General features: G+C 45.4%; 1 protein-coding gene across 1 annotated transcript in view; it reads right to left on the bottom strand.

The window, feature by feature from the left end:
* Window positions 1-9,942, bottom strand: part of SSBP4 (single stranded DNA binding protein 4) — a 483,828-nt gene extending 473,886 nt beyond the window's left edge. Inside the window, exon 1 of the mRNA XM_077271935.1 lies at window positions 9,771-9,942. Within this exon, the coding sequence (XP_077128050.1) occupies window positions 9,771-9,826 (56 nt within the window). The 5' untranslated portion in view covers window positions 9,827-9,942. The remainder of the gene's footprint in view (window positions 1-9,770) is intronic.
* Between the last annotated feature and the right edge of the window lie 5,537 nt (window positions 9,943-15,479).

Here is a 15,479-nt window from a genome sequence, read left to right on the forward strand (position 1 = left end):
CAGAAAATGATCTTGTCATACAAAAATTAAGGCGTCATACAGCTCCATTGATGGAAAACTTCAGAATTTGGTAAAAGAAAAACAAATGATTTTGCTTTCAATAGAGTGTTTGTTATCGTCATAATTGTATTCATCAACAGGGTAAAGTTAACACTTTATTTGTGCAGCCCGTGAACAGAGTGAAATGTTTCTCGATAAAAAGTTTATAAAAGTTAGGCAATAAGTTTATATATCCCCAAATTTTGCCACTGACCACTCATCCTGCAAAAAAACCTCAAACCTTTGTTGCAGCTACTTAGTAGAAAAAACATTAAAATAATATAGCTCTTGGAATGCAGCGATGAAAAAGAGAAAAAAAAAATGCTTTGTCCTAATGGCTAAGCAGGAGCGAGTCCTTAAGGGGTAAACCCTTTAATGCCCATGTGTGCAGGGCTCAGGGGCTGCGCTCACTTCACAAGTAGCTGATGCCGGTTGTTTTACATATCCAGCATCTGTCTGCTGAGGAGCAGGGACTGGTAAGCACTAATGGTCCACGGTGTAGGTATTTCTGGATGACTCAGAGAAGTTTAGAGAAGAGCGACCAGGATGGTGAGCGGACTGCAAAGTATGTCCTACGAGGAACAGTTAAAGGATCTGGGAATGTTTAGCTTGCAAAAATGAAGAGTGAGAGGAGATTTAATAGCTGTCTACAAATATCTGAAGGGATGTCCCAGTGTAGAGGGATCATCATTAGTGATGAGAGAGTGTACTCGTTGCTCTGGTACACTCGCTCATCACTGCTCATCTTTATTCTCATTTGCACAAGGAAAGACTAGAAGCAATAGGATGAAACTGAAAGGGAGAAGATACAGATTAGATATTAGAAAATAACTTTTTGACGGTGAGGGTGATCAATGAGTGGAACAGGCTGCCCTGAGAGGTGGTGAGTTCTCCTTCAATGGAAGCCTCCAGAGGCTGGACAGACATCTGTCGGAGATGGTTTAGTGAACCCTGCATTGAGCAGTGGGGTTGGACACGATGACCCTGGAGATCCCTACCAACTCAATGATTCTATGATCAGGAGAATGGGATCCTGTCACCCGTTCGGCAGTCCAGAAAGCATGTGAAGTAGTCAGGTGGTCTTCCAAGACTGTGAGGCTCCACTGTAGTTTATGGGAATTGTGAAACATTAGGCAATAAGGACAAAACCCATGACCTATTGTAGAGAGCCATGTGCATGCATCACCTCTTCCTTATTAGGGCCTATTCACACAGCTTTTTACAAGGATTTTACTGCAATACCGCGTTAAAAAATGCTTTAAATACTCATTGAGGGAGCTTCCTGCTGGCTTTAATGGAAAATGTTCAAAATAACGTGAAAAAACATCCTTGTGTGCCCTAAAGGAGCTTTTCCCATTCAATCAGTTGGAAATGTCCTTAGGATAGGTCCTCAATGTCTGATCAGCCATGGTCAGACACCTGTTACCGGTGTCAGTGCCGGCCGGAATGACTCACTTGCAGAGCTGGCCGTCTTCCGGTAGTGGCCGCGGCAGGGTACAACACATCCTTCTCCTATTGATTTGAATAGGAGGCGATGTGCAGTGCCAAGCCTCGGCCACTATCAGAAGACCTTCAGGGTCCGACATTTCCCGGGAGCCGGGTGTCGGACTCTGGCCGATCAGACATTGATGATTTATCCTAAGGATAGGCCATCAATAAAAAAGTAAAGGACAACTTTGTATCTGCCATGAAAACAAGGGTTGTTTGTATCCTCTGAATCAACTCGGGCTTTTAAGTTTAAAACATGTGAACATGATGTATCTAGGTCTTCTTCCAGCCCATACAGAAGTAATACATTTTCATACTGTTAGACAACAGCTAGATAGATTCGTCTTTCAGTATCTCTGGAAAGCTGGGTAACAAACTATATGGAACTGTGGTAGAGATCTGCTAAATCTACCAATATAAATTCTCAAATTGTGGCATCGCTAGACAGAAGTACCTTCCAGGAACCTGAGGAAGCTTTGTAACCACCATACATCCTGACAAGGGAGAGGATGCAGCACTTGTGGAGTTTTCCCTGCACAGCAGCGCTCTCGTACCTCCTGGCCGTGCAGGGAACTGCAACTGTCCCTATTAACTTGAATAGAGTCGTTTTATAGTTCCAAGTACATCTTGGAGGCTGGGGAAGCAGAGCAAGGAAAACAACATGAAGGGGGTACGTCACTGCATCTCCTGAGAGAAAAAAAAACTGTGAATTTTTTAGTAAAAATATTGTGAGAAAAAAAAATCTGTGAGAATAATAAGCATGTTCGTTCAGTCTTCTTGCTGGATCATAGTATAATGGTGCGGATCCACATTCACACCTGAGGCACAACTGTGGCAGGACCTTGGATTTCTGTCACAGATCCCATAGTAACGACATGTCGGAATAGCTATTGGCACATTGGTGATGTGTGAACAGGACACTTCTGTTAATGAAAGCAGATCTGTCACCAGATATCACAATGCACACTGCGTATCTCATTAAATAGATACCTTGGATCGGAAGAGGCTGGTGTACTTACTGATAAATTGCTTGCATGATTCTAATACGAAGATGAGCATTTCTCAAAGAGAGATAATACAGCCAACCTGAATAGATTTTCACAATAAGTACATCAGCTTCATCAGGCATATGAAATCTATTTACTAATGTATGCAATTTGCATTGTTAACGCTGGTAACAAGTCTTCTACATGTAAAAAAAAAAATTGCCTTTCCTGTCTTACAGATTAGATTACTATGAACGTGTGATTGTTCTGTAGAGGAATGAGAACAGGACATAATGACTTTCTGTTACTTCAGAATCCCCCAAAATAAGGTAAATACAGGCATATATCACAAATAATACAAAGTAGGACAAACCAGAATAGTCAGAGCCACTTGCACTATTCTACAAGCCAACTGGACATTTTGGGGGGCTTATTCATTGCTGGTATAGAAAATGGAGCACCAAGCAACAACATAGTCAATCCCTGTACATTGTTGGGTAGGGTGCTCGCTGGTAACACTGGTGTACGGTGATTTTGGTGCCAGAGGTTTTATATTAAGCTTATGGTGCCAATTAAGAATATGACTTGGGTTTTGCCAGACGCGCTTTCTTTTCTGAAATATTTAATAATTACAGTAGAATTCTGGCTTCAAAAAGACGCTTTTATAGCTTTGTAAGCCTACAGATTGACATTATATGGGATATTTCATTACCTAAGACAATGTAAAGAGTCACACGACCAAAAAATAATGCATTTGTTATCATACACAAGTCGCATTGAGTGAATGCATTATTTTCATGGATGAATTATCTCAAAACTAGAACCAGTTCATCAAAAGTAATAGGATTTTTTAATTCAGCACCCTCAAAATACCCTAAATCCATTGAAAAAACCCTTTCACCTGAAATTTTTTTTTTTGTAGACCTGAGCAATCAATGGCAGTTTGCTTCTGGGAACCTAATCATTAGGGTAGGTCACACAAGCCTTTTGGTTCAAGTGCTGACAAAATGGACAGCACACAGACCAAAGTTATTCAATGGGGTAGTGAAGATGAGTGATTTCTTTCACTTACTGAATAGGAGTGTGAGAAAAAAAATCACAGCAGCATGCACTCAATGCACGCATCGCAGAATTCAAGTCAACGGGTAGTTAAAAAAATAATAAAAAAACGGATGCCATATGGAGCCACATTGTAGGATCTGATTTTTACGGATACATTACAATTCTGTAACATCAGAAGCTGCGGGGCTGTGTGCACACGTTACGTTTCTGTGACTTGCAGATTTAGATATAGAGTGTGTCAATTCTTTCAGAGATTTTGGTGCAGATTTCACTTATACCAATGAGTGGGGGATAATCTAAACTAAAAACACAGCAAACACACTCCTTTTTGCAGCTGCGATTTTCCTGCCAAGAGATGCAGAAATGGTGCAGAAATTTCTTCACCAAATACCTTAATGGTCTTGTAAATGATTAATAGCTGCTGCTGTAAAAAACGGATTCCATGCAGACAGCATATGTATGACAACAAGTGAGAAAAATGTCGTCCAAGTTTTCTGGATGAAACTCTGAGCTACCATATTTGCGGACTATAAGACGCACCCCAAATTTTGCTTTGCTGAGGAAAATAGTGAAACTTTAAAAAAATAAATAAAATGGTGGTATGTCTTATAGTCCCATTTTACGGGGCGGACTGAGGTCACAGGAGGCAGGGTCGCAGCTTCAGGAGGCAGGAAGGGGGCGATGCTGTGGGCCTAGGGCTGGAGGAAGGGGTATCCCGACACTGCGAGGATGGACATCTTAGAAGAGCCCAGGGCCCGCAGTCTCACAGTGCCTGGACACCCCATCCTCCCAGCCCAGACCTGCAGCATGGTGCCACCAGCCTCCTAAAGCAACGACCCTTCTTCCTGTGACCTCGCTCCACCGCAGCCACCCCCCCCGGGGAGATACCTTTGGATTATAAGACGCACTCCCATTTTCCTTACAAATTTTGGGGGAAAAAAATGCTTCTTAGATTCTGAAAAATACGGTATTTTTATACGAAATAGCGAGCACCCTACCCAACCCTGCCTACAGGGGATCCTAAAGCACAAGCCCAGGTTTGGTATCAGTATACGTGACAGAATCAGAGGATTAGTTAACTAAGCAAATCTACTGTAAGTGACCAAACCCGCTAAATAAGTATTCATTCGTCGCCAGCATTGTAATATCCCATCATGACCATTCGCTTCGGATTTGAACTATTAGTTAATCTAAAACAAGTATTGCACACTTGGTCACATCCTGCATTATCAGATGGTTTTCACAAAATCACAGTTTGTAAGCAGTTAGTGGTGAGGCATGGTTTACTTTTACCAGCTTTCGGCTTCTGTAGGACATTGGTACAGTGAGAGAGGTGCCTTCATATTATACAATCTGCTAATCTGCTATTAAAAAAGAGCACTCAATTAATCCTGAAGATTTTAGATAGATCTTACATAACCAGATTATGGCTTACAATTTTCTGTTGTTTTTTTGTATTTTTTTAATGTAAACTCCGATTATTTAAAAGGATATCACCTAACTGGCCAAGAAGACACGCTTGTAAAGCTGAACAATGGAAGAGAAGTAACAAGACTTTTCTCTTCGGGTGTTAGGTTCCAGAAATAAGATTAGAGTCATAATATATGCAACATAAACTTAATTTTGGAGGAAAAAAGGCCCGCCAACGCATTTTTCTAAAATACCCAAACAAAAATGATTCTCTATTGATAAGAAAGTCTAGATGCCCTAATATTGGACTACTAGAAGTCCACTCCTACACGATTGTACATCAGTGCTGGCCTAGGAGCCAAGCAACAGTCCTTACTGTCCTTAGTATGATGGTAAACAATTTGTGTAATCTCACAATATGGCAGTATGAGCCGAGAACTGTTGGGTGGAGTCTTTAGTCATAGGTTCATAACACAATATTGTCATATTGAAGCACTTGATATGGTCAAGAACTATTCCTCTTTACTTATATATACATCATATTCCACAGCTCTTTACATACATTGTCATCAATGGTCTCACAATCTAGATTCCCAATTTATATGTCTTTGGAATGTGGAAGGAAACCGGAGAACCTGGAGGAAACCCACGCAAACACAGGGAGAACATACAAACACGTTGTGGATGCTGTCCTTGGTGGGACTTGAACCTAGGACCCCAGAGGTGCAAAGTAACAGGGCTAACCACGGAGCCACCAAGCAGCCCAGAACTCAGATGAGCTGCAGAAGAAGAGCTTTGGCTAAAGAATTGTTGGTAAATGAGTGGTCTGGCACAAAATGGGGTCTGGACGAGAACTGGAAGAGTTGCCTGGCAGGGACAGTCTGGTAAAAATTACAACTGGGAACAGGGTGATCCAGGACATAAGAGAGCAGGGCATGGGTTACTCTCTGGCACACAGAAGAACTAGGCATGGGGTGACATAGCACTCAGGAGAGTTTAATAATAGTAGTTTGGCATATAGGAGATCTGGGAAGTAGTTATGTTGCACACAAGAAAGTAGGGGGACCTTGCCATTCCCTGGGTAAAAAAGAACTTTTGCCATTGTTAAAAAAAGACTTACACTGCTCACTAAGGGCCTCGAAAAAGGGACAAAATCTGCTTAAACTCACAATGGTCAATAAATAAAAAAAATCCTTGGACACTATACGGTGTTACCAGAAAAGCTTGAGGTTTTGTGAGGGTTTAGGATATTATAAGTAGAAACACTGTCATGCGGTTTAAAACATTCAATAGATTCCATTGCTAATATTTATTAACACTGAATATAGTCTAAACATGTCCCAAATATTCGACTTTGCTGTCTGTCCTTAGCTGGGACCTGTGGACTACGGAGCCTGTGATGCAAGTGGCAGAGGTGACGCTCAAAAACAGAGAATTGGTGGTTGACTTTAAAACATGGAATTTGCTCATTGTTTCGGGAATCTTAACCAATAATGAGAGAAGGGTTGGATGACCAATGTCAAAATTGGAGAAAAGAGTTGGTCATATCTAGTAATGCCATAGATTTAAAATAACTCAAGTAATATGTATTCATCAGTTGTGTTTATTATCCACCACTGGGGGGAGGTATCCAAATAAGTTTTACAAGATCACTCCAACAGAGTTTGGTACAACCAGTAGGAAACATTGGCCTTTCCTCATAGCTACACATAGTTTACATGTTTTTTTATGTGCTCAATGTAGAAGACAAGGTCAGCGCTGGACATATACTCCGTGTTGCAGGACACATTGGCCTTGTCTTCAGCCCCACTATCTCTGACAACTGCGATGGTAACGTGGATTGTTTGACAACTTTGCAGAAACATCCCTAACTTACCATAATGATAGCATCTGAGTGTACACCATCTCCGCTGAAGGACAAAGTGTGACGAGTGGACATAACTGTGACGCTAAGGCTTCTTTCACATTTCCTTCGGTAGGGGGCCGTCACGAAGCATCGGCGCGACGTACCGATGGAAGTGTGTGCTTTCACATTTCCGTCAGACTGCAGGGTGAGGAAAGATCGTGAGAGCGATATTTCCTGCTGGGCATGCGCAGTCTGAAACACTGGATGCAACGTACAGAAAAATGTTCCCTTGGCCATACGTTGCGATCCTTCAGCAATACAAGTCTATGGGAAAATGCAGGATCCTGCTAATTTTTTTGCAGGATCCTGCACTTTCAAAAATCGACGGATTGCGATGTGACACAAAAGACGGAAGTGTGAAAGTAGCCAAAGAATACAACCAGTGCTGTTCATATCAACACAGTTACATAGCGCACCTACAAACCTGGACAATAGAATGGGGCATGGGAGGCTGTTATTGAGAAGGTAAAGGTTATGCTTGTAACATAAAATACATTCTTGTGTTTATGAGCGTTTATTCTCAGATTAAACGAGTTATACAGACACACATTCAGGAACAGGCTACATGGCGCTGCACACCCTATATTGCAAATATAATGCCCCCATAGCAGGGCATAATGCACACACACTTGGCAAGAAGCAGCACAAGGGAATAGAAATGGGCTATCTAATGCCAGCTAGGAGGATTTCAGTTTTTTCCTAACCGGCTCTAACAGTCGACACAGATACAGTTACCAAAACTTTTTACATTTTTTAAACTACACCAAGAAAAGAATAGAAAGATGATGTCAGTGCCAGCAGGAAACATAAGAGATGGCAAAAGTGTCCTGATGTGAAAGTGTGACAACTGCCCCAATCACAACGTATCACATGACACTGAAAAGGTGTAAAACATAGTGATTGAAGCAATACAAAATAAAATGTATGGCTGTTCTGTATACGAACATACAACCCCACATATGGCTGTTCTGTGTACATACAACCCCACATATATCTGTTCTGTATACAAACATACAACCCCACATATGGCTGTTCTGTGTACATACAACCCCCCGTATGGCTGTTCTGTATACAAACATACAACCCGCCGTATGGTGTACAGTAAATAAACATACAACCCCACGTATGGGTGTTCTGCATACAAACATGCAACCCCACGCATGGTGTACATTATACAAACATACAACCACACGTACGGTGTACATTATACAAACATACAACTTTATGTATTGGTGTACAGTATGCAAACATACAACCCCACGTATGGGTGTTCTGCATACAAACATGCAACCCCACATATGGCTGTTCTGTATACAAACATACAACTCCACGTATGGTGTACAGTACACACAGTATACAAACATACAACCCACGTATGGTGTACATTATACAAACATACAACTTCATGTATGGGTGTTCTGTATACGAACATACAACCCACCGTATGGTGTACAGTATACAAACAACCCCACACATGGTGTACAGTATATAAACATACAACCACACGTACGGTGTACATTATACAAACATACAACTTTATGTATTGGTGTACAGTATGCAAACATACAACCCCACATATGGCTGTTCTGTATACAAACATACAACCCACGTATGGTGTACAGTATACAAATATACAACCCCATGTATGGTGTACACTATACACAATATACAAACATATAACCCCATGTATGAGTGTTCTGTATACAAACATACAACTTCACGTATGGGTGTTCTGTATACATACAACCCCACATATGGGTGTTCTGTATATATATATATATATATATATATATATATACACACACACACACACACACACACACACACACAAACAACTCCACCTATGGTGTTCTGTCTACAAACCCATGCATGGGTGTTTTGTATAGAAACATACAAGTACATGTATTGGTATTCTGTACACAAACATACAGCCCCACATATGGTGTCCAGCAAAGCTACAACCTCACGTACGAGTGTTCTGTATACAAACATACAGGCGTACTATGTCAACCAGATCATCCAAATCTGTGAACTCAACTCCATAAAGGCAAGGAATCATCTGGTGGGACTCTTCTAAGAAATGATATGTAAATCCATATTCTTAGAGGAATTATTGTCCTGGGCTTGAGAAAACCAGAAGGAGGCAGAGGTGGAGTGTCAGCTTTGTCTTGCCACAATGACAATCAAGTTAACCAGTTCTTGCCCATTCTGTGCCTCACAGCCTGAACACAAACAATCCCCCTACCCAGCAATTTGACTGTAAAGCCTTGGGGTGCTGAAGTCCACCGAGGAGATAATAAGAAGGCTGGGAAGGATAATGAGCTGTGGTGGGCTTAGGAAGGGGTCATTGTCCCAGCTGTCCCGGTATGGGGCATCCCTTGCTGGGCTGTGGATTGTGTCTTTGGGGGTGGGATGCCAGGGAAGCATGCTGGAGCAGGGACAGGGACCGGCAATTTACACACAAGGGGGATTCTCCAAAAATTGCAGTTTACATGCAAAGAGTGAACTTGCCATAGTGGCCGCAGCCAAAAATAAGGAGGGAATTTCAAGAGTGCGAGTAACTTCATGTTGCGAACCCCCGACTGCACCCTCAGCAGCTGTGCCCAGCACACATCCCCACACACCCGCTGATCAGTGCCCACAATGGAAAAAGTTTGCAAGTCGCTGAGAAAGTGCTGAGCGCAGAGCACGGCAGCGAGCCCACGACACGGTGCCAGGAGCCCCCATGCCAGTCCAGCTGCCGGCAAACTTCTGGGGAGCAGTGATGCCAGCCGTGCCTCCTCCTGGTCCTCAGCGGTCCGCGAGCCCAGGACTGGCAGGACGGAGCCGGCACGGCCATCACCCAGCCGGCTGTGAAGAAAGCAATGAGTGGCACTTACTTTTCCCTCGCCTGGCTATCAGAAGGGACAGTGGATCCTTTCCCTTTGGCATACATGCTTGTTTGAGACTTTTCCTACTCAACACCTGTCAAAGGAAGCAGCCAGCAATGCTCTCTCTATCTCCATAGCTACCCCTTCAGTTTTTTACATCCCAAAGCATTGGCCACAAATCAGGCACATTTTCTAATGGGGGATCTTGAAACAGCCAGAGCTTTTTTTTTTTTTTTCTTTTTTTTTTTTTTTGTTCAGCTGTTCCAGGAATCGGACACTTCCCCCGCCCTGATGAGAAGGCAGCGTGTGTGATGGAGGGGAGCGTGTGTTTCTGCACTCTTAAAGGGGCGACGCCACAGCCGGGACCTGATCGCTGCTTACTCCGCTGTCCACCCCGCTGGCTTAAAGGGGCCGCATGAAATAGGCAGGACAGTGAAGGGCATCAGCCTGAATGGCCTGTCCGGTATGATCTCCACTGTGCCAGGAATCCATCCTGCAGGAAATGTAGAGACAGGCAGCACAGTTCTGCCGGGGTCCAAAACGTGGCAGTGCCAGCCAAGCACTTTCCTATTAAGCCATTAAGGGGAATCTGTCACCAGGTTCTTGCCACCCTGTCTGAGAGCAGCATGATGTAGGGACAGAGACCCTGATTCCAGCGATGCAGGGGCGGCCATACCATAGGTGCAAGAGGTTAGGGGGCCACTACCCCCTCCAAAGCCAGTGGAATTGTGCATGCACGGGGCCCTCTTCTGTCTGTGTCCACCAGTGCAGTGATGCATCACTAAGGGTATGTGCACACGTCTTTAAGACACTGGCGCACTGGCGCACCTGCCAAAGTTTTCCTAGACGAAGCCACTTCAGAATGAAGACGTCTTTTTCCTGAAGCGGCTTTGCTGGCAGCGTTCTTATCGCGTTTGCTGTGACTCTGCTGCCAATATCTTTTTTATATAGTTTAAAGAGTGAATGAAGTTTGTCTTTGCCAAAACTGTGTATACGTGCGTGTATGTAGATTGAGCAGGGGCGGACATACCGCCGATGCAGCTGCCCTAATAATGAGGGCAATCTGGCCTGTTTCTCAGAACCCAAGGCTCCATGAGCCCCCTGGCCAGATTGCCCACATGGGCAGCATCATGGGGGGCGCATGAACATGCGCCAGGATGCGTTGTCAAGTGTTGTACGACGCATGCGTCATTTGGGCGCACCAGACAGGGCGCGGCCGACGCTACATGTTGCATTTTTCCTGCGCCAAATTTCCGGTAAACAACGCATGCAACGCACTTGCATCTTAAAGGGAACCTGTCACCACGTTTTTGGAAGATGGGATAAAAATAGCGTTAAATAGGGGCAGAGGTGGGCGTTACATTAGTGTGTTTGTTATGCGTTTATTACCCACCTAAGTTGCCGAAATACCTTTGCAAAGTCTCCATTTTCGCCTGTCAATCAGGCTGGTCTGGTCAAAAGGGCGTTGTCTTCCCCCAGATTTTGCGTAGTTTTCCGTTGGTGGCGTAGTGGTGTGCGCATGCCCAAGGTCCCGAATCCACTGCCAGGGGATTTAAAAGAGCGCGCTGTTCGTTATTTCCTTGGTGATCGGTGGGCGCGGCCATCTTCCTTTGGCCGCGCGTGTGCAGAAGCAGCGCTCTGCTGGCCGCGGCTTCAGGAAAATGGCCGCCGCGATATCCATCTGCGCACGCGCGGCATCCCGCAGCCATTTTCCTGAAGCCGCGGCCAGCAGAGCGCCGATCACCAATGAAATCACGAACAGCGCGCTTTTTTAAATCCCCTGGCAGTGGATTCGGGACCTTGGGCATGCGCACACCACTACGCCACCAACGGAAAACTACGCAAAATCTGGGGGAAGACAAGACGCCCTTTTGACCAGACCAGCCTGATTGACAGGCGAAAACGGAGACTTTGCAAAGGTATTTCGGCAACTTAGGTGGGTAATAAACGCATAACAAACACACTAATGTAACGCCCACCTCTGCCCCTATTTAACGCTATTTTTATCCCATCTTCCAAAAACGTGGTGACAGGTTCCCTTTAAATGCGCCAAAAAACCACATTACTGTCTATGTACAACGCATAGGGCGCAGGTGTCTGCGTTGACCCGCGTAGTTCGACGCATGCGCCTTTTGAGTAAAAAACAAGTGATGAAGTGTCTAGACAGTGACAAGACCACCCCATAGATATAAAAAAAAAGGGTGATTGCATTGTATTTCACTTGCCTGCACATCTGGAAACAGAGAGTACACGAGACACAGCTCTGCCTTCAAGAGATGTAAGTATATAATTTCTCTGCCCATTTTTATTTATTCTTTGCAGTGTTTGTTTTTGTTTTTATGTGTGTGACATTTTTTTTTTTCTTGCAATTTATGGTGGTTTATTTAATTTTTATTTGGTTGTTCTGCGTTGACCGCATGCGTCAAAAAACGCTGCGTTGTGTATTGCGTTTTGGGTTCTGTCGACGACGCCTCGCCCAAAGACGCTAATGTGAACGTAGCCTAAGGTTACGTGTCCACGGTCAGGATGGCCGGCGCTAAGCCCCGCCCCCTTTCTGGGACGCGATGATGCCGGATGTGTTAACTGTACACATCTGGGATCATCGCACCCTCGCATAGCGCCCTGTGATATTACTTGCGGCGACGTAGCGTCGCCGCAGGTAGCACGGACATGCTGCGATCTGAAAAGACGCGCAGCATGTCCGGAGTCGCAGGGAAGTCGGATGCGTGTTTCCACGCATAGTGGACACGGGATTTCATAAAATCCCCTCCACTATGCTGGAACATCTGGACGCTGCTTGTTTGACGCTGCAGCTCTGCGCAGCGTCAAACAAGCAGCGTTTACTGACCGTGGACACACACCCTTACTGACACGATCGCAGATTAGAAAAACTTTTGGGTATGCACAGCACTACCACAGACACGCAGATTGCACATAGAGTCTTTTTGAAAAACTGCACACACACAAAACCTAATACTGTCCCACATTAGGCTACGTTCACATTTGCGTTGTTGTGTGTTGCGTCGGCGACGCATCGGCGACGCAACGCACAACGCATGCAAAACGCATTGTTTTGTGACGCATGCGTCCTTTTTTTGCATGATTTTGGACGCAAAAAAAATGCAACTTGCTGCGTCATCTGCGCCCTGACGCGTGCGCCCAAAAAGACGCATGTGTCACAAAACGCAACACAACGCATGTCCATGCGTCCCCATGTTAAATATAGGGGCGCATGACGCATGCGGCGACGCTGCAGCGCCTGACGCTGCGGCGCACAACGCTAATGTGAACGTAGCCTTACAGCTGCATGCTGTCCTTACACTAAGCAGAGCTCAAATAAAAAATAATCTTAAACCAGGAGGAAAAGTGGGCAAGGAGGTGGAAGTGGCGGTGTAGGTGGAAGAGGCAAAAGTGGTGTAATCCAGATATTTTTTTCGTTTTTTTTTCTGGAACTGACTTAAAACAACCTAGAATTACCAAAACTAAAACTATCAATTAGAGATCAGTGAATATTTCAATGTTCAGTTCAGATTACGATCCCCGAAGTTGCAATATTCACAGATTAATTTGTCGAATATTCGTCAAACATAATCAAACGCCATTACAGTCAATGGGAGGCAAAAACAAACGCATGCACAACATCTTAGGCTACGTTCACATTAGCGTTGTGCGGCGCAGCGTCGGGCGCAGCCGCGGCGACGCATGCGTCATGCGCCCCTATATTTAACATGGGGGGCGCATGGACATGCGTTGTCTTGCGTTTTGTGACGCATGCGTCATTTTGGTGCAACTGTCAGGGCGCAGAGGACGCTGCATGATGCAGTTTTTTCTGCGCCAAAAATCATGCAAAAATTGAACGCTTTGACAGTCACCAGGCATGGATCTTCTGGCCAAGAGGTCAGCTGTAATGTTTCCGATGGGACCAGCTGGTCTGGAAGGCCCGGGACCTGGTCGACTTCACTCCTGGGGGGTAAAGTTGCATCTGTCTCCCCCAAATTCATGCAGCACACAAGGATAGTACCGTCCCGCACGGTAGCCAGGGACCTCGCGACCAATATTCCTGATGGCAGCTGGTCGACTCTGCTGGGCTCAATCTGGACTTCCACCCCTTCCAGCGGGATACCAGTTCGTATAGGCAGGGGAAGGACCGTCTGTCCAGGGGGCAACACTCGATTGACAGAGGCGGGGACAATGACTTTGCTGAGTTCCTTTCCATCGCTGTATTCTCACTGGACCTGGGCTGTCCATATCAGTTGTTGAAAAACCCATTTCTGGGGTGTTTGGTCACTTCATTGTTGTAGGAACTGTTCCGGGGACTCGCTGAAAAGAAGGCTCCCGAGGTCTTTTAAAAAGTTCATGCCAAGGGTTACGGTATGGACTTTAGCTACTTCTCTATCCACCAATACTACTCTCCTCCTGACATCTTTACCGCAGACCTCTATGTTCATCCATACCCCCCCTGCGACCAGGATGGGCAAGTGATTGGCCACCATAAGTTTGATCACAGGGCCCCATTCACACTGTAGTGCCTCCGTGAAGTGACTGCGGAAATATCCCTCAAGCATGGTGGTCACTTGTGAGCCTGTGTCCACCAGGCACCGCACCGCTCTTCCATTGATTTCTGCCCAGACCAGGGGGCACGTGGAAACAAGGCTGGGGGGACTATTACTACTCCTCTTCTGCTCTCCACGCTCCGAGCGGCGTCCCTTGAGCTCGGAGACACCTAGTTTAAAGGAGGGTGTGGGGATGGTCAGCTCTGGCGGGGATACCCTCGGGCGATGGGGCTGGGCTCTCCACATGTGTAGCATGTTTCAATATTGCATCACGCAGTCCCATCACCAGCTGATCCCTGAGCACCACATCAACTGGTCCTACACCTACACTGTCTTTCTGTCTAATAGCAGTGTGAAGTTCTTGTAGGGCATTCATGAATTGGATCACAGTCTCCCCCTCTCTTTGTACCCGGTGAAACAGTCGCATGCGAAGTTCCCCTACATCAGTGGGGTCCCCATGCGTCTCCTTCAGTATGCGCAGCACGTTGTCTAGGGTATCTCTCTCCTGGGGAGACCTATGCATGACAGAATCCCGTGCCTCCCCCTCCAGGGCCATCAATGCAATCTCTGCCTCCAGGGCTGGTGTCATTGGGTGCATCCGCATCATTCCCTGGATACGCTCCGTCCAGCTCCACAGCATCACATTGCTCCCAGTGAACCTTGGCAAATTATTCAACATGGCTCCCAGAGAAATGCTAGACCTGGGAACTTCCCCAACTACTTGGTCTGCCCTTTCCACGCTACCGTGTGACATCCTGCCGACTACGCCAAGTGTAATAGAGTGCAGGGTAGAGTATGTCACCACGGAACAAACAGACCAACTGTTGAGAGGGGTTTATTAACAGTAGCAATATTCTCCTTGCATGGAGAAAACAGTAGAATATAAACTGATAAGATACCTGTGCAAAAATATGGGAAGCAGTATAAGTTCCCAGGCAGTCAAACAGTATAACAGTATTTCTGGGGAAAACACTTATCAGTCTGAGGACTTGCTTGTAGGGTCTTCTTCACCAACGTAGGCACCAAGAAACAGTGGCACTTGTCGTCCCTCTGTTATCCGTGGGCTGTGTAGTCTCTAGGAACCCGCATCCTGGGGTTTAAGGGGTTACTGTGGTGAGCAGAGAGGATGCTAGGCAAACGGGGTCACCTGTGCTCTGAGTCATTT

The sequence above is a fragment of the Ranitomeya variabilis genome, chromosome 1 (assembly GCF_051348905.1).
Source record: "Ranitomeya variabilis isolate aRanVar5 chromosome 1, aRanVar5.hap1, whole genome shotgun sequence".
Lineage (NCBI taxonomy): Eukaryota > Metazoa > Chordata > Amphibia > Anura > Dendrobatidae > Ranitomeya > Ranitomeya variabilis.